General features: G+C 40.8%; 1 protein-coding gene across 2 annotated transcripts; it reads right to left on the reverse strand.

Annotated features, from left to right (window-relative positions):
• Window positions 1-1634: 1634 nt before the first annotated feature.
• Window positions 1635-21405, reverse strand: LOC104611936 (transcription initiation factor TFIID subunit). Of its 2 annotated transcripts, none has more exons than XM_010279226.3 (6): window positions 21102-21405; window positions 20788-20889; window positions 16995-17764; window positions 3844-3982; window positions 2080-2411; window positions 1635-1989 (listed from the first exon to the last, which is right to left on the reverse strand). In XM_010279226.3, the coding sequence occupies exons 1-6, from the start codon at window positions 21318-21320 to the stop codon at window positions 1869-1871; spliced, it is 1683 nt and encodes a 560-aa protein (XP_010277528.1). In that variant the 5' UTR covers window positions 21321-21405; the 3' UTR covers window positions 1635-1868. The 2 variants fall into 2 exon arrangements, with proteins under 2 accessions (XP_010277528.1, XP_010277527.1); XM_010279225.3 differs by having other exon boundaries at window positions 20788-20897; window positions 20981-21405.
• Between the last annotated feature and the right edge of the window lie 6013 nt (window positions 21406-27418).

A 27418-nucleotide genomic window follows, 5' to 3' on the forward strand; every position in this document is an offset into this window, starting at 1 on the left:
TTTTTTAAGTTCAGTTTGATATTTTTTTAAACCTAAGGACTGGTTCAATATTCGATTAAGTTCAAACTCATTGGACCAGGAGCAAATCCCAAAACCAAGGTCAATATCACCCCACCTTTCAATTTCGTTTCTTCCCTCAACGAGCGCCAAGCAGAGCGGCGGCCGCTGCAAGAACCACAGAATCATGATAACATTTGAACAGTTGAAAGAGTTGGTGCTCTCAGTTTATTGGTTTTGATTCTTCAACAACAAGGTGTGTATGACCAATCGGATCCACAAAACCGTCTCTTGCAGCAGTCTCCGGTCACCAGGGTGCATGGACGAGTTGATCTATGGCGTCTTCAAACTGGGTTTGGCAATCACGCAGCATGGCCACGAGAAGAGGATCGCCATTGACCTTGGGGATAAGCTTCGTGGGTAAAGAAGCGAGCTTTGAGAGCTTGATAAGGGCAACTTGGAGGGAGAGCTTGAAGAACTCTTCTGGATCTGTGGTTTTCTAGGCGGCAAGTCAAGAAATGCTTGAGATTGCGGTGCTGTTTGTGTATCTCAGGCAAGGGAAGATGAACAGTATTTTTTGAATATCGATAAGTCCGATACATCAGTATGGGCATATTGGGCAAATCGATACCTTTTTTTATATATTCAGGGAGCCAGTTTAGGTCTCCTTCATCCCTGGACCAGTCAGACCCCGATACACCCACTGTAAGGATATATTGGAGGGGTGTCGGAACGATATGTATGAACACTTTGAACCTTGATTTATTATAAGGGTAGTTTGGAAATTAAAACAGTGGATTTCAACGGAAAACTAACGGAAAGGGTCTTTGTCTCACCGTCATAGTATGGAGGTCTTTGTTGCAAAACAAAGTACAGGGGTCTTTGTCACAGACCCCATATTACAGGGGGGATCTTTGCAATTTACCCAAAAATAGATGATTAATCGAACCGGGCCAGTAAAAATATATACACCTGCACCCCTACCAGAAAGTATGAACTCTACACCATAGTGGATCCCAAACTCGTCATCGGTCGCTTTCCACTGAATCTCAGACATTGTTCAATGTGAATGATGCCAAGCATTACAATCAAACCTTTGAGACTTGCCATGACGTGGCCATTCACAATTGCAGATGGTTTAGAAGAAAACCATCTGAACTCAATGGAGAAGTTACACAGCAAACTAGTAATTCAAGTGGGCCTACTTCCACCGGCGCCATTGGAGAAGACTATATGAACTCAAAGAAAGGGGACAGGGGTAAACTCAGATGGCTCCTGATGCACCGGAGGCACGAGACTGCGGGACATATCCATTTTCTTTGATAATGGGCTATGGAAGATAGTTGACCAAGGCTGAGTCAACAAAATGTGTGGCTTGTTACCTCAGCATCATAGAAAATGTAGTCGGATTGTCGGAAACTCGTAAACCACCGAACGATTCTCTTCATTATATCTTTTTTAACTACTACTCTTAATTATGTTTCAAAAAAAAAAAAAAAACTACTATCCTAAACTTCTAGAGATGTAGAAAGATAAGCCCAAGGTTATTGGGTTTTGCTCAATCTACAAACTCATCCAATCACATCCACCAAACTCTCGTCCCTATGCAATTATGAAAACAAAAGAGGGTGTGGGTCATTCAAAGTCCTTAAATTTATAAAATTACTAACCCATGTTGGACGAAGTGATTACTTAAGTTGGACAGCATTCCAAGTAAACATTCTTTCATTGGTACAGAGATTGTTCTAATCTAGCTATTCTGCTCTCTATACATCCTCATTTTTTTTCTGAAGAGTTAAAGCATAAAATGATTGAGCAATATTCCACAATCTGAACAATTAATCTGTTGAAATACATATTGTGTATGCTACCTACTTGGGAGGGGACGTTAGTTTGTGTTCTTCAGAATCATGCTTTAATGCTGCATCCCCGCCCATTAATTCCTGAAAGCCCTCTACTTTCACTGGCGGCGCCCTTATGGTTGCCATATTCCTGCAGGTGTGGACAAACTTAAGAAATCTCGCATGTGCCAGAAAAAGTGAACAACTGCCATAGTAATCTAATCATATATAAGATTCTTACTGTGTTTGGAGCTGAGGAATTTGTAGGGATGACAACTGTTTAAACTGATTGCTGGATTGATTGTGGAGGTTTGCAAACGCAGCCATTTGCTGCTGCCTAAACTGCATTTGAGGATGTCTATGATTTACACCAGTGAAGGCATTACCATCAATTGGTGATTCAGTTTGGCTTTCAATCTTGACTTCCACCATGGATCTTTCTTTCTCCATAGTCGTACCAGACCGAGGAGTGGATGGTTGGCGCCTTCGCATTCTCTCCCACTGCTGTTGCTGTTGAAAAGCCAGATTCTGGTTATGCACCATCTGCATCTGTGGATGCATCTGTCTTGGAATCTGCAAGTTCAAAGAGGAGACACAAGATAACAGTTATATTTCTAGATAAATAGGTCATTAATCCATTAGGTTAGCAATTATGATACTATATACACAAAGGGCAGCTATGCATTATGCTATATGGAGCATAATGTTGAGCAGTCAAGAAACATGTCCAAAAAATGGGTGTGGCAGAAATGTGTATGCTGAGACGAATGAGTGGAAAACCCGTAAAGAATAGGATCAGAAATGAAGTTATCAAAGGAACCTAGGAACAACTTGAATAGGTGATGAAATGAGAATAAATAGACTAAGATGGCTTTGTCATGTGCATAGAAGACAATCAATAGCACCCATAAGAAGTGATTTATTGCAAATTGAAGGGGCTAGAAGGGCTAGGAGTTTACCAGAAAAGATACAAGTCATAGTAAGAAATGATTTAAGCATCCATAATTTAACAAATGGATATGGCATTAAACAGAACAGAATACATCTAGCCAACCCCATATGATTGGGATAAGGCTTCGATGATGATGATGATATACAAAGTACAGCGTGGGTTTGACCGAGACAAAATTCACATTAAAAGTTTAAATCCAAGATATGGCACTGAATAGAATGGAATGGTAACAAAGGACTCGTGGCCAACCCCATAAAATTGGGACAAGAATTAGGTGATGATAATGATGATGATATAAATGGGATTCATCTTGAAGACCTGAGTAACACACTATCAGGAACGATTTTTTCTATGAGCCTCTTGGTCAGTGTTGCATACTCGAACATGGGAGTCAGAATCTGACACCTGCTCAGGAGTCCAACTTGGCGAACCCAAAAAAGTAGGATTTGTGGACATCTCTCACATAAATAATATTTGATTGCATATGAAAATTATGAACATTTAATATTATTTTTAAGATCCACATAACTATATAACCATAGCTTAAAATATTTTCACTAACAAATTAAACTCGCGTCCTTCACCTATTATTTGCCACGTGGCCACACTAGTTGTTTTTCATTGTTTTCCTAATTTTGATGTTAATTGGAAAAGATCAAACAAACAATGGATTATAAGTTATCTGTAAATTGGATAAATACAAATACTAGAGTACCCTACTGAACAGTTTAAATGGTTGCACCTGTGTTATAAAATAGAATTTAAAGATTTGTAATCTTGGAGAGTAGATGTGGTGGTCACTTTGGTAAAACCATCTAATTCATACAGTTGCTGAGTCCAACATGTATTTTGGAAAGTCAGACACAAATCACCTCAAGGACACATGTTGACTCACAAGTCTCCTCCAAAGGTGGGGTGTCAATGCAACACTGCCCTTAGTGCAGAGGTCAAATAGAGAGAATACTACTCTTTGGATCTTTTAAGACCTTATTACCTTTTAACCTTTATTAGGGTATAAAAGATAAAATGCAGAGTTCAGCATAAGCTCATTACTTGCTGTGATTGTAGCATAGAATTTTGATGTTGTGACTGGAATCCTGGCTGTGGCTGGAGTCCCCTTGCATGCTGCTGTGCTTGGTGTGATAAAGTCCTTGTACCATCTTTCACATGATCCACCAACGTACCCAGATTGCTAATGAAAGTTCACAGGAATAATGTTAGACAATCGAACAAAATACTTGTACTAAACAGTGTCCTACAAACAAATCATTTTTATTTGAGAGGCTGGAAATACAAACAGAACAGAAATGGAATCTTTTAATGTAATAACCACATCAACCATATGAATATACATTTTGCAGAACAAGCAAACAAGTTAAATAGATTAAAAAAGACAAGCATCAAGAACCTAACGGGATTTTATACCACATGACTTTATATCACTAGGGCAAAATTATTTAACAATCTTCATTAGCTGTTTAATAAAAAATTGTTAACAACTTCCATTTTAATTGGCAGGTGTCTAAAATCAGTATCAATGAAAAGGGGAAAAACTAAGAATGACTTTCACAAACCCAAAAGAACAATACCACCACGATGACCAGCCCTTAGAAGAGACCAAAACAGGTTATAAAATTTAAAACGGATCAAATTTGCTGCAAGAGACAATAATTCAATATTGAGCATGAATTTTGTGAAAACAAGAGATAACAATGATAGTTGTTACCATCACCATTATCAGCATCATAAACTTATCCAAACTATTTGCATCAAAGACAAAGATATTTGCCATTATTCAAACATAATAATAATAACAACAACAACAACAAGAATATGATGATACTTTTTTTGAAAGGTAAAAAGAAAAATTTTATTGAAAGAAAAATGATCGGTGTTGTTATGGGCCCGGGCGTAGGATCTCGTCACGCGGTGGTCCACGGGGAAAACTCCTAGCCTTCCCTTGCCCTTCCCTTTGCGTGCTGACCCTATTGTGGCGAACTAGGGGGTGATTTGTTCAAGAGATCACCCTAACTCTCCTAAGCTCTTTCCTTGATCGAAAATTCCATCCTTTATTCCAATTCCAAGCTCCTTTAAATAGGAGATTACAAGAGGGTTTCCTTGTTGTATTCGACTAGGATAATCCATCTCTTATCGAAACTCAAACTACTACTTCTAATGGTAATTAACTTCCTATTTCTACCGGTAACACAACTCCTACTAAGAACAGGGGATAAGTAGATGGGATAAGGGATACGATAAGGGATAAAAGATAAAGTAAGTTGGCGGTGAGTTGGCTAGAGTGGCAAGGTAAGTGGGCCCCTGATGAGCTGTCGTGTGGGCCCCCCTTCAGTGCTGCTGCCCGCCGCGGTGGTTAGGCTCGCTTACGAGTGTGTCTACTGCTTCTGTGTCTGCAACATTACACCCCTCTTGGATTACGAGCTTGTCCTCAAGCTCGAATTCAGGATGGGTGTCGGAAAACACCGTCAAAGGAATCCTGGATAGGTGGAATGGCTTTAACCTCCTGGATCGGGTTCCCATGAAGGGGGTTCCTCTTCATCTTCCTCTTGTTTCACCAGGAGGCAGAAAAGTCTCTTGCACTTGTGCCCTGCCGAGTAGAGTTCCTCGCAATTAAAACATTGCCCCCTTGCCCTGCGTTCTGCCATCTCAGCCCTGGACAAGTGCTTAATAGAGGGTGTAACGACGCTGCTCCCTACACTAGATGCTGATCTGGGATTGGTGCTTGTCTGTGGCTTCCGTTCCTGGCTGGCTGCTGAGTATGGAGACACTCCGAGTGGTTCCGGGGATGCCCATGCTGATGGAGGCTGCCCCATACTGACGGTTCCGTGGCTGAGCTGTAGTTTGCGTTCGAAGGCGCGTTCTAGGTTCATGGTTGTGACCAGGTTGGGAGGGTGTTGCATCTCCACGTCCACCCTTAGGGGTTCTGCTAGCCCCACGGTGAACATATCCACCTGCTGGTCTGGGCGTACTGAAGAGGCTCTGGCGAGAAGGGTCTAAAATTGCCGCTGATACTCGGTTATGGTCCCAATCTGCTTGAGGTTAGTTAATTCTCCCAAGGGGTTGCTCGTTAATGGGGGTCCGAACCGAAGGAGGCAGTATGACTTGAACTGATCCCAACTAAGTCTTGACTCTTCCTGTTCCACTCGGTAGAACTAGAGCTGCGCTTCGTCTGTCAGATGGAACGTGGCCAGGCTGACTTTATCCTTCTCCTCCGTGCGCTGATTATGAAAGAATTGCTCACAACGGTACAGCCATCCTAGTGGGTCGCCGCTGCCGCTGTATGAAAGAAACTCCAAACAGCTATACTTGGGAATAACTGCGGTTGTCGGGGCAGCGATCTGCTGTTCGCTGGATGCCTCTGCACAGTCCGGACGGCAATTGTTTGTGTTGGCAATTCCCTCAGAACTCCTTTCTTTGTTGGAGAGGAATGCTTCCAGCAGACGTCACAGCCCCCGGACATCTTCCTTGACTTCACGAACCTCCATGATGGTTTCTGCTAGCCTATGTTCCAGTTCGTGGACCTTGGATGATAGCTGCTCCTTATCGCCCATGACGTTTGGCTCTAATACCAAAATGTTATGGGCCCGGGCGTAGGATCTCGTCACGGGGCGGTCCACGGGGAAAACTCCTAACCTTCCCTTGCCCTTCCCTTTGCGTGCTGACCCTATTGTGGCGAACTAGGGGGTGATTTGTTCAAGAGATCACCCTAACTCTCCTAAGCTCTTTCCTTGATCGAAAATTCCATCCTTTATTCCAATTCCAAGCTCCTTTAAATAGGAGATTACAAGAGGGTTTCCTTGTTGTATTTGGCTAGGATAATCCATCTCTTATCGAAACTCAAACTCCTACTTCTAATGGTAATTAACTTCCTATTTCTACTTGTAACACAATTCCTACTAAGAACAAGGGATAAGTAGATGGGATAAGGGATACGGTAAGGGATAAGGGATAAGGTAAGCTGGCGATGAGTTGGCTAGAGTGGCAAGGTAAGTGGGCCCCTGATGAGCTGTCGTGTGGGCCCCCCTTTAGTGCTGTTGCTCAGTGCTACTACCCGCCGCGGTGGTTAGGCTCGCCTACGAGTGTGTCTACTGCTTCTGTGTTTGCAACAGGTGTTCTTTCTGGCAAACTCCTTCCTCGTTCCACGCTTCTCCTTCCCCAACTGCAGTCTTCTTCGAGCTTTCTTCAAAAGCTTCGAAAGCCTTTCTGGCAAACTCCTCTCCAGACTCCACCCAAAAAAAAAAAACAGCCCTAAGCTCTTGCCCACCTTAACATCCCTATCAACCAAACAATCAATCTCCACTCCCCCCCTTCCCCCCTTCTCACCCACCCTGACTGATGAAGTTGCAATTAAGCCCTTTTCACTATTTCAATTGCCCCTTTCCCCTTTATATTCAATTCCAAACCTTCTTCAGTAGCTGGCGTCCGTTGTAGCTGAACCCCTTGTAAATCTTGGTTCATGGCTCCCCTAATCTCCACAACTTTCATCTTCAAAGCTTTACCTTTTGAGCCTTTTTTTCTTATAAACTTGTTTGAACTTGTTGGTAGGACCAGCACCAACCAAACCATCTTTCAAACGTTAAAAAACTTTTGACATGTGGATAAGCTAGAACTTGCTCGGCTCTCTTACTTCCTTCAAAGACTCTGAAGCATAAGCATCCCTTTCCTTGATCTCTGAATTCCTTCTTCGACCTAAGTCGATCCCAAGTATCCCAACTAGGAATTCAAAGCGTAAATGCTCTTATCAAACTTCTGACCCACCATTCTCGTCTCCTTTGCTCGCTTCTTCAAGCTTAGAGCTTGTTTCCAACCTCCTAGCTTCCCCTCCTTTGCACCTTTTCTAAAAACCTTCATCCCCTCTTACTCCCTCCTCTCCTTTCTCTACCCCCAGCCATCTTTCCTCCCCTGTCTCCCTCAACCTTAGCAGAATCCTCGTTAGACGACACCAAACGCTCCACTTGGGGCAAATCAGTAAGAATTTCCACCACAAATGAGCCAAAACAGATAGACCTACCTGAAGGCCGGTTGATCTTTGCATGTTCCTCCAATCTCCCAGCATCTTTCTACCTTGGAATGAAAATAGCTTCACCGCACAAAAGACAACGAAACTCTTTCTCATCAATTTGACTCTCCTTGTTTCTTAGGCTCACAGTTTTTCTTCCAGAACTGTCGTAATTAGCAATGATTCAAACCCAATCCTCCGGCTTCTTGGATTGAAACCTGTGGAAATCCCTCTTTCTCTTTCATGTCTTGAACTGCAAAGCCTTGGTGCCAAATCCTTTTCTTACCTTTATTTTGTTGTAGTTAAAACTACTGCAAACCCTTTTAAGTCTCGATCTCAAGGAATGGTCCCCACTCTCAGCATCCGACGTCTCAAACGAGCCCTGTGGCCATTCGTATATCCCCTTAAAATCGCTCTTAAACCCCCACCCTCCAACATGCACCTATTCATATTTTCCTTCCCGACTCCAGCCGTGTGCCTCTCTTTTATAGTCCCTATCCCACCCAAAATTACTGCAATGCCCCTCGCATCTTCGCCTCCATCATCTTCCTCATCTAAGCGACTCTTCGACTTCCACTCTTCAACAAAGCAACCATCTTGAAACTCCAGCCCTGTTTCAGATTTCTCAAAATTCCTGTTGTCAAGGTGTCACCTTTGCATCTAGTCGCTTTTTAGGGCTCGCCTCGCCCAAATGCCAAGTGGTTTATATACCGATTATACAAATTTGTATAATATTTCATATGTTTTTATATTTTTAGCATATAATATTAATATAGGCAAGATATACTGCACCATCTTCTTATTTCTTTTACTAAATAATATCTTTTAGGGCAAATTTCTTAAACTACCCTTATTGTTTACATATTGTCTTAAAGTAACCTTACTGTTTTTGACAATTGACATCGCTGTTAAGTGCTAATGGAAAGAAACGAAATGTTGAATTTTTCCTCCACTATTCCTTAAATTTTCAAAGTAAAACCCAACTGACAAAAAAAAATCAAAATGAAGAAGCTGATCACAGCTTCAACGATGATGAGACTCTAAACCCATACGGAAATATGGTCTGACAAGCTATCTCTTGATCGGAAGCAAATGTTGAGCTTCACTCCATTGGGTTATTTCTCTCTTGGCTGATGATTGATGTGGATACATTTTCTGTAATGGGTGTCTTTGGCATGCTAAAAGAATTCTGATTTCTGAAAGGTGGAAACTTTATTGTTTATGAGTCGAGGAATGCTGAGGATTGAAATCTTGGTAATGTAGAACGATGGAGACTCATTTGTTTGACCTATGATGATTCAGATGTGAGCTTTTGATTTCCAAATCTTCCTTGATTTGATGGAATGTATTTTTTCAGGCCACTTTTTTCATTTCTCCCATTGAATTTGATCGAGAGCCCAAGGGTGACTTCTGACCATTGGCCTATTATACTTTGTAAGGAGGAGGTGCGAAATGCGGGTCCAACTCCATTTAGATTTGAGAACATGTGGTTAAAGCACCCGGAGTTCATTAAGAAGGTTAAAGAGTGGTGGGTAGAGAGCAATCCAGCAGTGGAGTGGTATGGGATGAGGTTTCACAAGAAGCTCCAGTATCTGAAAGGTAGAATCAAGGAATGGAATCTACTGGAATTTGGGAGATTGGAGGAAAGGAAATAGAATGTGATCACACAGATTGAGGACTTGGACAATAGAGAAGGGAGGGAAGGCCTAACTGAAGAGGATAAGGAACAAAGATGGAGATTGTAGGAACAGTTAGAGGATTATATTTTTCAGGAGGAAATAAGCTGGAGGCAGAAGTCAAGATGCAAGTGGTTAGAAGAGGGGGACAGGAACACTAAATTCTTTCATGCTTTGGCTTGTGGCAGAAGGAGGAAAAATTTTATTACTAGATCAGAAATTGAAGGGGAAACATTCACAAGTCAGAGAGAAATTACAGAAGCATTTGTAGGTCATTTTAGGAATATATATAGAAGGCCACTAAAGAATAGGGTATGGTTGGAGGATTTGGATTGGCCAACACTGAAGAGAGAAGAGAAGGATTGGTTGGAGAAGAAATTTGAGTTGGAAGAAATAAAAGAGGCGGTATTTTCAATGAATAGATCAAGGGCACCGGGCCCAGATGGTCTTACGATGGCTTTCTACCAGGATTGTTGGGAGATTCTAAAGGAGGATATATTGTTGGTATTCGATGAATTCCATACCAGAGGAGTGATTAACCCTGGGTTAAATTCCACATTCATTGCTTTAGTTCCCAAGAAAAGTGAGGCAAGCCATCCAAAGGACTGCAGGCCAATCAGTCTAGTTAACAGCCTCTATAAGATCATCACTAAGGTGTTGTCAATTAGAATAAAAAAGGTGCTACCAACTATCATCTCGAACAATCAAGGAGCTTTTGTGAGGGGGAGACAAATAATAGATCAGATACTTGTAGCAAGTGAGAGTTTAGAGGACTACAAGAGATCTAGGAGAAGAAGTATGGTATGCAAACTAGATCTGGAAAAAGCTTATGATATGGTTGATTGGTCCTTCTTATTGGAGATGATGATGAACTTTGGGTTTGGAGACATCTGGTGCAAATGGGTGATGGGATGCATTAGGGATTGTCATTATTCTATCTTGGCGAACGGGACAGTGGTGGACTATTTCCCAGCTTTGAGGGGGATTAGACAAGGAGACCCCCTATCCCCCTTCTTGTTTACATTGGTAGCTGAAGTGCTAGAGGGATTGATATCCAAAGCAGATTCCAGGGAGCTCATAAGAGGGTGGAGAGTTGGAAGGGATAATGTACCACTTACACATCTACAATTTGCAAATGATACGATTCTATTTTGTGAGGGAGGGGATATCAATTGGATTAAAAATTTGAAACTCTCTATACATCTCTTTGAACAAATGTCAAATCTTAGGGTGAACTTTGAAAAAAGTTGTATAGTTGGAGTCAATATGGGGGAAAAGAAGATTGGGGAGTATGCAGATATTTTGGGATGTGTAGTGTCTAATTGGCCATTAAACTACTTGGGCTTACCTTTGGGGGATAATCCTCAGAGAGATGATTTCTGGGCCCCTATTGTGGAGAGATTTGAAAAGAGACTTGCCAACTGGAAAAGAAATTATTTGTCTCTTGGAGGGAGAATCGCCTTAATTAGGTCTATGTTGGCTAACCTTCTTGTATATTTTTTGTTAGTTTTCAGGATACCGGTGAAAGTGGATAATAGGTTGGAAAAGCTAATGAGGGGGGTTTTCTATGGGAGTCGGGGGAGGAGAAGAGGGACCATAGGGTCAAGTGGGAGGTGGTCTGTAGAGGTAAAAAGGAGGGAGGGTTGGGTATTGGTAATATTAGGACTAGGAATCTTGCATTACTAGGGAAATGGTTGTCGAGATTCTCATTGGAGAAAAAAAGGTTGTGGGTTAAGGTGGTGGGAAGTATACATGGACTGGCAAATAATGGATGGGATTCAGGAATTCTAGCACGGGCTACAAGAGCTTCCCCTTGGAGAGCTATTCAAGCCATCTTGCCTTTATTCTCTCCATGGATCAAGTATGACTTGCATTCTGGTAACCTTATCAAATTCTAGGAACATGTTTGGGTTGGGGATCCCCCTTTGAAAGATCAATTCCTAGGCCTTTTTGCTATGTCTTCCCTTAAGAATGAACCAATTTCATCCTTTCTTGTTCCTTCCAATTCACCTTCTGGGTTTGGTTGGAATTTAAGTTTGAGAAGAGGTGTTAGGGACACAGAGTTTGCTTGTACTATAGCCTTACTATCTATCCTTGAAGGGGTATTCATTGAGCCGTCTAAAGCAGATAGCAGAATCTGGACACTCATTTCCTCGGGTTGCTACACTTGTGCCTCCTTTTTCAAAGCACTGTTACCCTCTCATCCTGTTGGCTCTTAAGTGTGGTGTCGACCTATACCTCCTAAGGTTGGGAGTTTTTGTTGGGAAGCCTTCCTGGGAAGAGTTAATACAGGGGATCTACTCCAAAGGAAAAGACCCAACAGTTGCTTGTCTCCTCACTGGTGTGTTCTCTGTAAGTCTGATGGTGAGTCTGGATATCATTTACTAATGTCTTGTCAGTTTGTTAAAGCTATTTGGGTATGGTTTACTTCTCTGTTTGGATGCAGGTGGACTCCCCCTTTGAATGTTCCAAGCTTGTTTTCTTCCATGCCTAATTGCCCAACTAAAAGGGCTATAATCATGTGGAGGTGTGGTAGAGCTGCAGTCTGTTGGACAGTGTGGGAGGAGAGGAACTCAAGGATCTTCTCAAATAAAGAGAGAAGTGTGGAAGAAATCATGGAGATCATCCACATTAGGATGGTACAATGGTTGAGAACATTGGAGCTGTTCAAAGTGTTCTCAGTTGATGAGCTGTTAAGGAATTGGAAGGAGATTGCAGATTCAGGCTTATGTAGAAAGATATTAAAAGCTTGCTGGACTCCACCCCTTGGGTTCACTAAACTGAACTTTGATGGCAGCAGCATAGGCAACCCAGGGCCTTCCGGAATTGGGGGTGTAATAAGGGATGAAACAGGGAACTTGTTAGCCTTGTACTCTGGGCTGATTGGGGTGGAAGACTCTTCGAGGGCTGAGATTTTAGGAGCTATTGAAGGGATACAAAAGGTCAAGGAAATGAATATCAAAAAGGTGGTTATAGAAGGTGATTCTGAAACGGTGGTGAAATGGCTAAAAGAGGACAGTGCTATGATGGGGAAATACAGCAATGAAAAGAGGAAGTATAAGTGGTTAACCAAGGACATGGAAATTCAATGTGCATGGATAAAGAGAAGTGCAAATGCATTGGCTGACGGTCTAGCCAAGCAAGGGGTAAATAGAGACACATTATTTTTGTAATCACTACATGGTCAGAAAGTTTCTTGGGTAGCTGGAGTTAAGACTTTTGAGCTCCATCCTTTTGTAATCCTGATTTTTATCATTAATAAAATTCCACTGTTACTGATAAAAAAATAGTACTCTGATATTGGATTACGGAAATTTTAAGACTTTTGAAACACAGAGATTAGAACTAACGGGGATCTTTTAATAAAGAGGAGAGTTTTGAGAGTCTATTTTCTGAATACATATGGAGCTTGAAGAATCAATTGTAAATGGTGAGGTAGAGGAAACCGAGAGTCGGAACAGTCGGGACAGTCAGGAGAACTCTGCTGAAACCTCTATCAAGGAAACTCGTCTGATATCGTTTGCCTCCCCAAACCAGGTATGATAATTCCTAACTGATAAGAAACCAAAGAGAGAAACATAAGAATCAGAAGAGAAGAGGGGTTTCAAATTCCGACAAAGCCAAGTGCTCATTGCCCAAATCCAAAGGAGTAGGGGTTCTTATCATCGTCGCTCTGTTCTTCGTCTCAAGGTTGAGGACAATGAACAGTTTTGGAAGGGTATTTTTAGGAATTAAAAAATTATCAATCACATGATGTCACATGTGAACAGAATGTGACAAAATTAACGGCAAGGGAGGTTTTAGACAATTGTCAGAAACAGTAGGGTACTTTAAGACAATATGTAAACAGTAGGGGTACTTGAACAAGGGCTCCACCCCTTCTTATCTTTCTTCTTCTTGAACAAAAACAAGGGCTCCGCCCCTTGTTGTTTTTCTTCTTCAAGAACACAAACAGAGGCAAAGCCCCTTCTTTTTCTTCTTCTTCGAGAACAAAAAACAGAGACGAAGCTCCTTCTTCTTCCTTTTTCTGGTACAAAAGCATGGGCTCCGACCCATTTTTTTCTTCTGGAACAAAAACAGGGGTTCCACCAGTACGCTTTTGTCTTTTTACTGCTTTTCCTACAATAGAAACAGGGGATCAGCCCTTTGTTTTTATATCTTTGTTTAGACACTAAGTGACGCCTAGGCGACTAGGCGCTCCCTTGTCGCCTAGGTTCACCTTGCACCTTGAAAACTATGCTTTCGGCACACATTCTGAAAAAGGTATTATCCTCTCCCTTGACAAAAATTCTCAGGTCGTATTTCTCACCTGCAAGAGCCAGAACTAAACACTCTGGAATGGCAGAGACCTCATCGACCTCCACCAAAATTCCCGCAAAGTCGATCTTCTCCCAGTTGTTGTTCCCTTCATCAACAATCAAAAATTTACCACAGGCATCCCCTAATCACTTTGAAGGATACATCATTCCATGCATGCAGGGGATACCCAGAACACCAATCCACATCGCCTTCCTCCTTTTGCCTTCTTGTAGGAGACCTGCCACTGGAAAGTGGAAGCCACCAGCTTAATCGTAAACTACAGCCCCTATTCAACTTAGATTCAGACTCCAGAACCCACTCTGCCTCCTTCCTGCCATGAAACATAAACAAGAACAGTTTCTCATTCAGCCTTCTGACACCCAAAACTCTATCCTTACCCCATTCAGGATAGGCCTAAGCGATCACTTCCTTCTCCTCCATATCCATTCCATCGAACCTTCCAATCAAGCTTGCATTGAGAGACTTCATCCTCTTGTCAAGCCTTCCATCAGAGTCAATCTGAATTTCCACCCAATTCACTTCTCTTGTCAACACATCCATTGCTGTAATCAAGCTTTCATTCCAAGACCCAAGTAATGATTAAAGACACCAGCTAAAAAACACACAAACCCCTTCTCTATTAGAGGGTTCACCATTTTCAACAGACAAGTCTGTCACCCTTTTGTGCAAGGAAAGGAAGAAAAAAATGACTTCTCTGTGAGTCTATGCTAAGTTGCTGGAGTGTCATCAGAAGTCGTGATTCTTTTGGCAGTTCTTTTTTGGTTCAATTGGCCACTTTATGGTTACCATATATATCATTCAAGGATTGATGAATTAAAAAAGGGAGGAGGGAGAATGGAAATATGATGCCCTTTATTATAATATTTTATCTTTTGGGGGTACACATACAAAGGGCCCTTCTACTCTCTTCCTCTAGCACACTAAAGGTAGCCTGACCAAATTCATCTCCCTCAAACAGAAAAGACCAAAGAATTTGCTGCTTTAGCTCCCTATTGTACAATTGATTAATCAGTAACCAGGACCTCCTCTGAATCCCTGTCACCCAACTTAAGCCCCCACTCTGGCTGCTGCTCATCCTCTTGTCTTCAGATGTCTTCCAACCTTCCTTATCTCCCTCCAACTGAATGAGGGCCATGTACTTCCTTTTTCAGTCTACTTAAAGACAGAAAATTAGTGCTCAGACTCTCAAGATTATCTGCCAAAAGGCAACTACTCCACTTACCTTTGCACTTAACAATCCTAACTTACTGCTCCCATCCTCCACTCCCCTTTTTATTTTCTCAAACAGTAAAAGCATGTACTGTAAGGCATGTCCCTGTTTCAATCCTGCAGACTATGAGACTAGCCCCCATCTCCTTGTCATGCATCATCTCCTAATTCATCACCTTAAGACTCCAAAGCAACTATTAACCACTTCATAAATTGCCATAGTCAAACTAGCTCAACTGGGAGTGGAATCACATTACATAAATAAGTTAATCCTGTCCAACCATGTTAAGAATATCCCATCTCACCCCAATGGAACCAGACACATGATGGTCAACCATACTACCATATAGCACCAGCTCACAAGTCCAATTTTGGGCATGTCTGCAGTTGATCACATTACATGTCCAGCAATCTTCATAAATAATTTGGGTTGTTAATTCAAGTTTTAATTTGAACCAATTCTTCCAACATCACCCCCGCATCTTTTTTTTTTTTTTTTTTTGATAATTAGCACCCATACATCTTATCCCTGCACCATTCATCTCAGTAGTTGCCATGATAGCAGTGGGTCCCACCTTGCCTGTCACATCTCCATTCTCAACCTTCTGCTTTTTTATTCTATGTGGGCATTTTCATCATTTTCATCACACAGTTCTTTGAGACTCAAACTGAGACCTGCCTACAGTGAATCACCCCCTGGGACCCAAGTGGCACAATAAGACTACTTCAACTCCAGAATGCCATGGCCTACAACCTTACAGTTGTGGATGTGAAGTTTTCCATTCACAAATAGCCCCAAGGTGTTGGGATGAACTGAAGTCACCTGCACCATACCATCAACTGCAGAGATTCAATCAAATTTCAAGAGATGTCGTTGCCACCATCTTGTGTTAGAAGAAGGTTGATGAATAGCCCCAATAAAGGACTCCATTTACCCAACTATGAATTCGAACCACAGAATGATTCTTTCCCATGCTTGAGCATGAATATACCTCCCTGCTCTGATGAGAACACAAAGAGGAAAGGTCACCCTCAAATATCTTGATCTCCAGGTTAGTCAGACCTTCCCACCCTACAAAGCCCATTCCTCAATCTCTCTATCCAAGGAGTCATAGGCCAAATGTCCTACTAAAAATCAATTAAGAAATGCAACTCCCTCTGAAATCCCTTTTTTCTAGTTTCACCTTGTTTGGTGATCCAACCACCTGACTGAAGCTATTCCCTCTTTGATACCCTAGGTAGCTGGTGTCCACTACCCTCTTCATCACTAGCTTGATATAATGAGTGAAGTTCTGAATACAACCTTGCTATTTATGCCATGTGCAGGGATGATCTAGCCAACCCAGGGTGCCCATAAAATACAAGAGCCTCTGAGCAGGCCATGTGCCCAATACTTGCCCTGTAGGCCTATACCCTATCATACAATGATTCTTTCATCAAGTCACCAAGTGATATGACCATTAAAACCAATCAAAAGGACTCTTTAAGTTTTTAATTAGCATACATGAAACAGAAATGGCCAGGTTGGCTTTTAGGCTGAAATTGTCCATGAAGTGGAGGTGGAGAGGAGATCAGGTGGACCCAAAACCATATTCCATGTGGATGATTCTTGTTTCATTTATACTTTTTTTTTTCTATAGATTGTTTCATTTAGACTTGTTCTATTTTTTTTTATCAGAAACAGTAACTTTCATTAGACAGATTAAGAGAATACACTGTCACCACCCCATTTAGACTTATTCTATGCACTTATGTAAAGAAGTAAATGAATAAACAATTCAAGTAGTAAACTCTGTATTCCAAGTTCCTTGTTGAAGAGAAACAAAAATAGCCATTTGAATTGGAAAACAAATTGTGATATATATTGCTTAGATTCCTTAACCATTTCCTGTTATTTAATTTTTCCTATATGACATTCTTTGAAATCCAAATAAAGCCAGCAAGTCACTAAAACATTCTTCAAATGCAAAATGTCTACTCACTTATATCCAACTGTTTGAAGGAACATTTTGAGAATTTCCATGGCTGAACACTGCTTCCTGTAATTATCAGTGAGGACTTTCAAGATGCGTCCAAGTTTAGAGATATGACAGCTGAGGCATTGCGATAAGACTTCCATTGGAACTTCTGTTACACCTTCAAACCCCACATTTTCCAGCATGCGAGCAATCACCCTTTGACACATCCGAGATACTTGATCCTGACCCAGAGGTTTCTTGTTCTCATCAAGGCCATTCTTTCCCCTGTATTTACTTCTCCCAAGTCCCATTTTGAGGTACTCTGGCCTTATGCCAAACCTTTCAATCATTGCAGGACTCCGAGTCATAACATGAGGTAAGCTATCAAGAACCCCATAAAACTCCACTTTCTGGTTATCCTCCACCCTAGTTGCAGGAGGGAGTGCACTATCAGGTACACAATTTGATGGGAACAAAACTTCAGGAAGTAAAGATGTTTCATCATCAACTGAGTCATTTCCATCTGAGACAGAAAGGCGCATGTTTGACCCATTCTCCCAAATGGAATTTCCAAAACCCATGTGTCGATCCTCCTTAAATGCTTGTCTCCTTCTCTTATGCTTCTCAATAAGCATAAGATAAGTAGACATCTCCTCAGGTGTTCGCTTATGTGCTTCCCGTTCACCAAGTGGTAACTTTCGATCTCCAAATGATAGTCTAAGTTGCCTGCTGGCTCTGAACTTCTCAGCAAATTGCTTATACCATGATTCTGGCAAGTCATCATGCCTAGCTCCCTGAGAAATATTATCAACTTCAGTATCGCCATGTCTTGATGCAAAAATAAAGTTTAATAACTTAATATTATCTGACAAATTTGAATTTGCAGCAAAATTGCATAAATAAAAGGAAAATGATAGGTAAACACTAGATGGCAGTGCACCTATGCTAATCAGTGCTCTGAGTGTCTGATTCAAAAATCAGGTTCTAGAGAAAAACTTTAATATTTTAATACATTACTTTCTTAATTCTTATTAAGTTACTATGCATAGGGCATACCTTGTGAATTATGAACAATACTTTATTGATCAGTGAGATATGGCTAGGAACACTTGGCCAAGATTTGTTGATTATTTTCTTGTAGTAATCAATTTAATATGTTTTTTATTGGTAATAGGAGAACTTTATTAAATGAAAACAAGAGAAACAGTTAAGAAAAAGGAATAACAATACTCAATGATGAAGGGGCCAAAAGCAAACAAAAATCTGTAAGGAGAAAAGTACAATAGTTGGGAGAAACTTAGTTTATGGGAGATACTAAATGTCTCAAATTAGAACAACAAGGCTTTTTCATGTTATTTGTTTTCAGTGACATAGTTTGGTTAAAGTTCAATACTTCAAGTTAGTAATTAACTTATTATTGTAATCTTTAATTAGAATGTATTTATTTGTTGTCTTGATATAGTTAGTTGAGTCCAGACATTAAGTAGGCAACAAGCAAGTATTTAGGTGTCAAGACTGAGATTTCTTGCTCATGAAAAAATGTCCAAGTCAATTGTGTTTGCTTGGTAGGCGATAAATGAAATGAATTGAAGCTGTTTGCTATTTACTTATCTGTACCAAAGTGGTACATATCTCTCTCCCTCCCTCTCTCTAGTATCACCATTATATAGTATAGGCCTCTCTAAGTTCTGTTTTAGTATTGAAAGAGCCTCCTAATCCTTATTCCTAGAAACAAAAAATGGTACAATTCCCACCTATCCTATATCACCCAAGAAAAAGAAATAAAATTAGCATGGGAGGGAGAGTGGAGAATATTGGGTATGAATTGGCTGGACTTGCTTGAGGAAGGTTATATGCATGGGAGGGAGTGTGGGGAACACATTGTCGCTGTGTTATAGCTTCATGCCCTTGTTTTCGAAATAGTAAAAAAGAAAATTTCATTGAAAATAAAAAACTGATTACAAGCATCACCGAGGTGTTAAGATAGCACCCAAACCAGCTACATAAGACAACTAAAAACACCAACAGCAATGATCGCAGAGAGAACACATAACAAACCACCCCAACTCAAGAGCAACTAAGCATCTCCTTCAAATACTTCTTGCCCGTCACCTTCCTCATTCCACACCTCTTCTTCATTCTCTCTTCCCTCTTACTCCTTTCAAAAGCTTCGAAAGCCCTTCTAGAAAACTCCTCACTGCCCCAAAAAATAACAGCCCCAAGCTCTTGCCAACCCTAACATTCCTGTTATCCAAACTCTCAATCTCCATTTTCCCCCTTCTCCTCCTTTCTACCCAGCTGAGACTCAACAAAGCTATTCCCACTATCTCGCCAATTCTCCTCCTTTTCCCCTGGCCCTAACCTTATCTCCAATCCTTCCTCCACAAAAGTCGACAACTACTTCTCCTATGAAGCATAGGAACTCAACTCTCCACCTCTCAGAAACCTTCTTCTTTGAGCCTTTCTCTTTTGTTTCTTTTCTCTTATAAACTATCTTATATTTATCGGTAGGACCAGCTCATTTTAGTTTCCCTGATAGACAATTCCAGACACGCTTCCACAATAAACCAAAATTTCCATGAGTAAGCATCAAAACTTAGCTTTATGGAGTACACACACAAGGAAGCCAAGGCATGGCTACATTTTGGTGATACAAAGTTTGACTCTCACATGGCAGTAGACTTAAATCTTATTATTATTATTATTATTCCCTTGTTGAGGGGGGAACTTGAATTCCCTTCTTCATTCCTTTGGAAGTTCCTAATGTCTGCAAAGTTGGTATATTTTTAATCTGCATATCTAAAAAATATAAATCAATGTGAACTATTGGAACATGTGGGGTAGGCTCCAATACCAATTGTTACATACTTCATCAGAATGTCAAAAGTCCTAGGACTGTCAGAACACATCAAGCCAAGCTGTTTGACCATTAAGACCATAACAAATGCTTCATCATCTTTCTGTATCACCATGTTCTCCTTTCTTTTTTGGAAGAAGGATGTTAATCCTCTTCAAAGCCACCATTCTAATAAAGAGTTTGACTAGGGCAAGTTGTCTTCAAAATGGCACTGAAAAAATAATTGGGATTGATGCAAGTCTGCAACTGAGGACCAAGTAGGTAGGTAATCATGACTAATTCGTTATTCTCCTAAAACTTGAGCAAGAAAATTTTCTGCACTTTACATGCAAAAAAATGAAATTCTTACAGAAGGAGAAAAACGTAAGTTGTACTATTGAAGAGGTTAGGGTTAAGATGATTTTTTTCACATTAGGAATTGGGATGACAATGATCGATGACTACTGTGATATTGATGAAAAAGCAAACATAATAAATTATAATGGTAATAGTACTTATCAAAAAAAAATGATAATGGTAATAGCAGTATTAGCAAATACTAAAGGCTGCAGCAGCAAGAGCACTTACTAGGAGGTCAACCACATCGGTAATACTCTTGCCCAATCTAAACAAACAGCAAGATGGGCACTTTCATTCTCATGGAATGTGAAAGAAAACAAGCCAAAAGCATTTTCTATCTTCTATTTGCTAACTTCCACTGGTTTTTCTTTCTCCTAAAAGGACAACTCTTTGTATCTCTAACGGATGATTGTACGGATAAAATAAACGCAATACAAGAATTCCCCTTATTACTTGTTTCTAGAATATTTAAGTAACCCTAGAGAATTAGAACCGTTATCCTATGATGAAACTCCAAAGCTGATGTTAGAGACTCAACTTGGGCATCGTGCACAGAACATAACTTAACCAGGAAAAAAACTTCCAATCGTGAAATAGCTTAATGTAGCTATTAACTCAAACCTTAGAATGTATGGAATTAATTGGAGCAGAGCCTTCCTGTTGCTGGACCCCGGGGTCTTGTGAATCATCTTCTAAGGAGAAGTACACGTCATCCGAATGTAACTGCAAATCTGAAAGAATTGCGTCAACCAAAATGAAATGAAGAGTAAAGAAGAAAAGAAAAGTCAATGGAAGGAGACTACAGAGACTTTACAGGTAGGATTAACCCTCGAAGGAGCAGAAGCTGCGACCGAGGAAGAGGAAGAAGAAAAAGAAGATGTTAACGAAGACGACGATGAAGAGGAGTGAGAGCGGAGGAAGAGAGAGATGCTGGCCTTGTCGAAAAGGAGAGCTCGGGCTCTGAGCTGGAGTTGGATCTGAGCCCTAGTTTTGGAATCGTCGGTCCTCATGAAGGCCTCCCATGCCGATGGGGAAGAGAGGAAAGGAGCGAAGTTCGAGTAATTCGACTCGCCGAGCCACGATCGCCAGACGCCGCATCCTTCCAGCTTTCTCGCAAGCTCGTAGCCCCGTCCGTCGTCCCCCAGCAAAGCCATTACTTGCTCCGTTACTCCTCCGATGGTATTTCAGAATTCAGATACACGACATAGTGAGGTCAATCCATTGGAATTTTAGAGAAAATATCGGGGATAAATGTAATAACAAAACTTAACGAGGGTTAGCTGCACATGATGGCTGCGTTGGGAACGATTTAACCAATAAAAACGCCTCACGTCAGTCATGAATGGCGCGTTATTTTGCGTGCACAACTGACGTGGGGCGTTATTATTGGTTAAAGTGCAGATAATTCGTATTTAACAAAATATATACAAATCATATAAATATATTAATAACATTAAATTTAAATTTAAAGTTGAATTATAGGCTGTATGTATTTGAAATCGGTGTAAAATGTTATCAATGTAACACATAACCGTGAAAGTAAACCCTTGCTCTTTGAAAAACACAATGGGTGGAAGAGCATAAAGTTTTACATCGATAAAAAATCTTTCTACTTGATGAGGGGCAGAATTAGGAATTTTTTATGAGAGGAGCCAAAGCTTATGGATGGGCCATAAGGGGGCCAACCATTGGGTGAGAAGTAAGGGAAGGGAGGAAACTTGCATAGAAAAATGTATTCAGTGTGCATATTTCTAGACCATAAGGGGGGCCATGACTCCCCTGGTCCCCGTAGATCCGCCCCCGTGCTTGATGAGGTTTTACATCGATTATCAACATAAAACTCCACTCCATCCAAATACATATAAAACTGAACCAAAATGAAGTTTTACGTTGATCATAATTACACGCTCCTTCCAATTGCCTACAAAACCGAATTACATCACTTCCAAATGCAACCTTACGAATAATGTCTAAACACATGAGAAATGCAACTTTAATAGGTTAACAATAATGTGACTCTAGGACACATATACATCATACAATAATTGTCATTTGTTTCAATTTTTATAATTATAATATTTACTTTTTATCAAAATTTGAAAAAATTTATTGATTTAGTAATCCACCTTTTAAAATAATAAATATATTTTTTTATTTTTTACATATAATACAATTTTGCCAAACTAATCACCAATACGCTTTTGTATCAACGTGTATCAAACTGTATCCATTAATATAGTGCGATACAGCCCAACATCATCGTGTATTGTGCCAATTTTAACCGGTTGTTACATAACCCATATCCATTGCCCTATATTAAGAGCTTTAAACCTTGTTTATTAATCCATTACCCGTTAGAGTGTAAATCAAACCGGATTAGGTCGGGTGTGGTCAACTCTAGCCTAACCTCATAAACCATCAACAACGCTAGCAACATCACAAATTCACATTTCTTGGCCTTACGAATTTTCAAAAAAAAAAATAATAATAATAATAATGTCAAATATTGTGATGTAGTTAGCATTGTTTTGGATCAGGCTTGGAAGGTTCGTAAAATTTTTAATATATTTTATTTAAAAAATAAGATTTTACTTCTTTTAATTTAGGGGGTGCCAAAAAGGCATGGTATATTCTAGGCCACCGGGCCCCACCATGGTCAATTTTAACCACACTACACAAGTGTTTTGTATTATGATCATATATTGGTGTTCCAATACATAAATTTTTACTAAAATGTTCAAAATCATTGTTTGAAGGTGTGGTGGGTTATGGAACACAAGAATTTAGTGTGGTGAAAATATTGCAATATATTCAATTATAGAACACATCGTAGCTCAGCCCACAACATGCCCCAATGTAAAAGAACGTCACTCGCTATGGTGCATTCTAGAACCAAGTGAAACAAACCATAGTCATTGAACACCCTCTTACGATTAGTTAATTGTGATTAATTAGTTTTTAATATCTATTATTATATAAAGTGGACATTTGCTTTGCGCTGTATGTAAATAATAAAAATTAAAACCAAATACCATATGATATGATTAATATTAAATTATACACATGCTCTTACACTAATTAGTCTTAAAGGTCATTTTTATGCACATATGACATGCAAATAAAGATAAAAGGATACAAACTAAAAAGATGAATAGACATTTAGATTTTGAATAACTCATTATTTGGACTGTTTTTTTGTAAAAGTTTATAATTATAACAAAGGAAAAAAGAATAAAAATACAGTCAAGCAAGTCTATTCGAGTCCGATATGCCGATAGGACATATCGGAATGTATTGATACTTTTTTAGATTTTATTTATTTTTTTCGAAACCGGTTTAGAAGAATCGATTTAAGGCCTAACTACCCTCAAAACCAGTGTCTAACCCGATACAACCCCTAAAGGGGCATATCAAGAAGTCATCGGCACGATACGTATCGACCAATACATATCGATACTTTGAACCTTGCTTCTACCAAGATGGAAGAAGAGATTATTGCACGCCTGCACTACAAAAACACATAGCCACCACCAAACCTCTATTGTCTCTTACAATATTTGGACAATTGCCTTTTGTAAGTAATAAATTTATACCATATGTTGCTATTAAAATACACTAATTTACCTTGAAACTAAAGCAAGTGTGAGGTTGGATTTGGGTTAGATGTCCAATACGTAAAACCTAACCAAAACCAAAGCAATATTTCAAAAGATCTATCCAGGCAAGGCATATGGGCTCAGCCTTTTGGCTGATGTCTTCCACGATGGTCTGAACCTAAGTGCTCTAAAAGGAGCGAAGTGCTCTGTAGTGCTCTTTTAGGAGTGCAAGAGAACAGAAACGAAGTGCAGAAATGTCATCGAGCTTGGAGGAATAGGACGCAGAAATTGCAACCAAAGAGATGGCTCAAGGAGGACAACAGTTTTGGGAGAAAGATATGACAAAGGCAAAATGTAAAAATAGTGTGTTGGGGAAGATTTTATCGGACAAAAAGCTTGACATGAAGGGAGTAGAGCAAAAAATCTGATACATTTGGAGAGATGATATAATGTAAAAATTATGAGTAATGGCATTTTGTGGTTCAGGTTGTAGAAAAAGAATCAGCCGGCCAACATCTTCACTCAACTCTACTCTAGGAAAATGAGTTTTATTCAAGTTGCGCATTATCTGTAGACATACTCCAACTTGAGGGGGCATGTTACAATCTGTACATAATCAAATGAATGAAACACTGAAATCACTTTTGCCACATGGCTCAAGGAGTATCATTTGCTTCCAAAGGAATGGGAGCTAGATATGGATTTACAAACCATGTTCATGCATAAAATCAGATTCTGGGTCAAGATTCTTGACTTGCCAGTAGAATGTATGACGAAAAATCTTGGAAAGCAAATTGGGGAAGTGATAGAGGATGTTGTGAATGCTTTGCTAGTGGGTCTGTATCTCACAGTGAGGGTGGTGGTAGATGTTTGCAAACCTTTGGTATGTGTTGTGCTTGTGCATTGAAAGCTAGAAAATGGTAAAGACAAATGGTACTCAATAAAATACGAAACGTTGCTTATTTTTTGTGTGGAGTGTGGAAGGTTGGGACATTCTCAACAAAACTGTGAAGCTTTTCGGGGTGCAGATTTAGTCGGCCCCAAGTTGCAGACCTTCTAGAAACGCAGAAGTTCTCAATCGGAGCTGATGTTAAAGGATTTGGGCCTTGGTTGAGAGCTGACAATGGAAAGCCGGATGAAAAGTTTCTTGGCACGGAGGAAATAGCGGCTAATTTCAGAGAAGCTTGGATTCAAAGCGGGGATGAAAAGATTCAACAAACTCAGGCGACGGGAAAAGAGGTAGAGTCAGCATCAAGGAATGTTTTAGAAAATAACGAAATTGTAGAAGGTAATGAGATTATAACAGCAAGTGGAGAACAAAGTTCAGTTCGACGGCGGCTATTTGTTGAAGATGGCGGTTTTCCGGCAACTCTGGTGAGGTCGAGTCTACCCCTAGGTGCAAACTTCGAAGTGGTTTTCTCACTGGTCAAATCGCTTAGCAGAAATCCCAGTATTTGTGACTCTATTTCACAAGTATGGAAGGTGGAAAGTCGACCAAGTCAGCAAATTTTTTCGGGTGGTGATAGAAAAGGGTCATCACTCATCACTCTTGTTGAGTTTGCAGCTGGAAATATTTTAGTTGGGCAGGATGGGCAGACTCAAATAAATCGAGAAATATTAGAGGCAGGAAAAAAGCAGAAAGAATTGATGGGACAAGAGCAGATTACCAAAGAAGTTGAAGTGAGAAAGTTCTCATACTAGAGCAGGACAAAACGGGATGTCAGAGTGAGAAGATTGGTGTGGGAAAAGGGGAATTAAATATTGAGAAAGGATTCCGGGGTAGCTTTACCTGGATTACTGGATCAGATTCGAGTGTAGAACAAAGGAAAGAAAAGACAAAGTTCCGATACGTGACGAGGGCTAATTTGGTCCTTCCAATCGTACGACATGTGACTTCTACCTTGGTAAAACCGAATTAGCTGATCCGTAGGATTACGGTGAGCTATCCTAGGAGTCGGTCGAGCTATAGGGACTTAAGGCGACCTATTAAGGAGAGCTCGCTAACCACCCCCTGCAGTTCCACCTCGGCAAGGCCGAGTTGGCAGCAACCTGTTCTAGGAGCCAACTGAGCTGAGAGGACCGAAGGCGACCTACGAGGAAGAGCTCGCTAACCATCCCCAGTAGCTCGCTACCAAAGGCGTCGATAGCGCGACCGTTAGAACGATTCACCGTGTCACACACCTCGACTTCACTTGGACAAATCGTAACTCCCGCGAAAATCTCTCAACTAACACCTTAATGCGCTTGAAAATAAGGAAACAACTCCACAAAGAGCTCAAGACTATTACCCTGAACCCCTAGAGCCTAGGAGCCTATATAAAGGCGTCCAGATCCACCTAGAAAGGTATGCGCACTGAAGCACAAGCTCTCTCACACATTCCCACGAAATTCCCATACTGACTTAAGCATCGAAGTGTTCTCTAGGGTAAAACCTATCCAAGCACTCTCACCTTTCTCTCTTTACAACTCTTTCCAGCTCGATCACATAGATACCAGCTCGACACTGCCAGATTAGGACCTTGTTCGAGCACAGCCACAATACACAAGGGAGCGACTAGATTGCCCATCATCAGTTGGCGCTGTCTATGGGAACACGTTACAAAAAGCTAAGTTCTCTACTACCGTTTTGGAAGTTAAGAAATGGCCTCCCTAAGCAACCAGCTTGCCAGTAACAGCAACAACAACAACAATGATAATGATCGAATCCCCACTGTTACTATTGGGCAGATCGACGTTCCTCTGCACCCTGTTACCGTACCAAAGAATATGAATGCACCTCCTCCTACAATCGAGCTTGCAGTGGCTCCTGCAACAGTAGACGCGTGCCAGTTCTATGATTTAGTACGTTGTGTGCAAGGAATGAATGAGCAACTCAAATCCTGGGAAAACAAATTCATCTCTATAGCAGGACAACAACAACCACAATAACAATAGCAGCAACAACACCAACGCCAGCAAGTGCCTCTCGAGCAGGTACCTCAGCACAGCCAACAGGTGCCTCAGAACCATCAACAAGGATCTAATGGTGCCTCTGAATCAGGTCGGCCGCATCAACCTGGCCCAGTTCGTAGCCAGATTCAAGGATCTAACGGTGTACCAGGGAACACCAACAACCAGCCTCCCATTGGCAACGTGGCCCTCAATAACAACCAACTACCAATGGAGAACCGAGCTGCAGCTCCAAGCAGGACCGAGGCTGCAAGCTTGTCCGCAGGTACTAAGAAAAAGCGCAGAAGGCGCACTCACCGCACTAGGAAGAAAAGCCAACTCGCTCCAACTAGGGAGGAATCAAGAAGCAAAGTGAACAACAAGGAAGAGACAAGCAACAACAAGAAAAATAAGAGAAGTAAATCTCCTAGAAGAAGCAGGTCGCCACCTTGGAGCTCGACTCAATGACAAGCCACTCCACCTCTGTACAACAACTCACCTTTGACGAGCTGAAAAGATACCTTAGATCGCCCCCCCCCATTAACCAAACCCGAGAATAAGGTCAAGCTCAAACTTTACCTCTTCGCGAGTGACGAGGTGGTTAGCTCGGTTCTAGTAAGAGAAGTCGACAAGGTACTACAACTAGCATACTACGTGAGCAAGGTCCTGCATGTTGCTGAGACAAGGTATCCTAATATAGAAAAGCTCGCCTTTGCATTAGTGCTAGC

Source organism: Nelumbo nucifera, chromosome 1 (genome assembly GCF_055504915.1).
Source record: "Nelumbo nucifera cultivar China Antique chromosome 1, China Antique-T2T, whole genome shotgun sequence".
Lineage (NCBI taxonomy): Eukaryota > Viridiplantae > Streptophyta > Magnoliopsida > Proteales > Nelumbonaceae > Nelumbo > Nelumbo nucifera.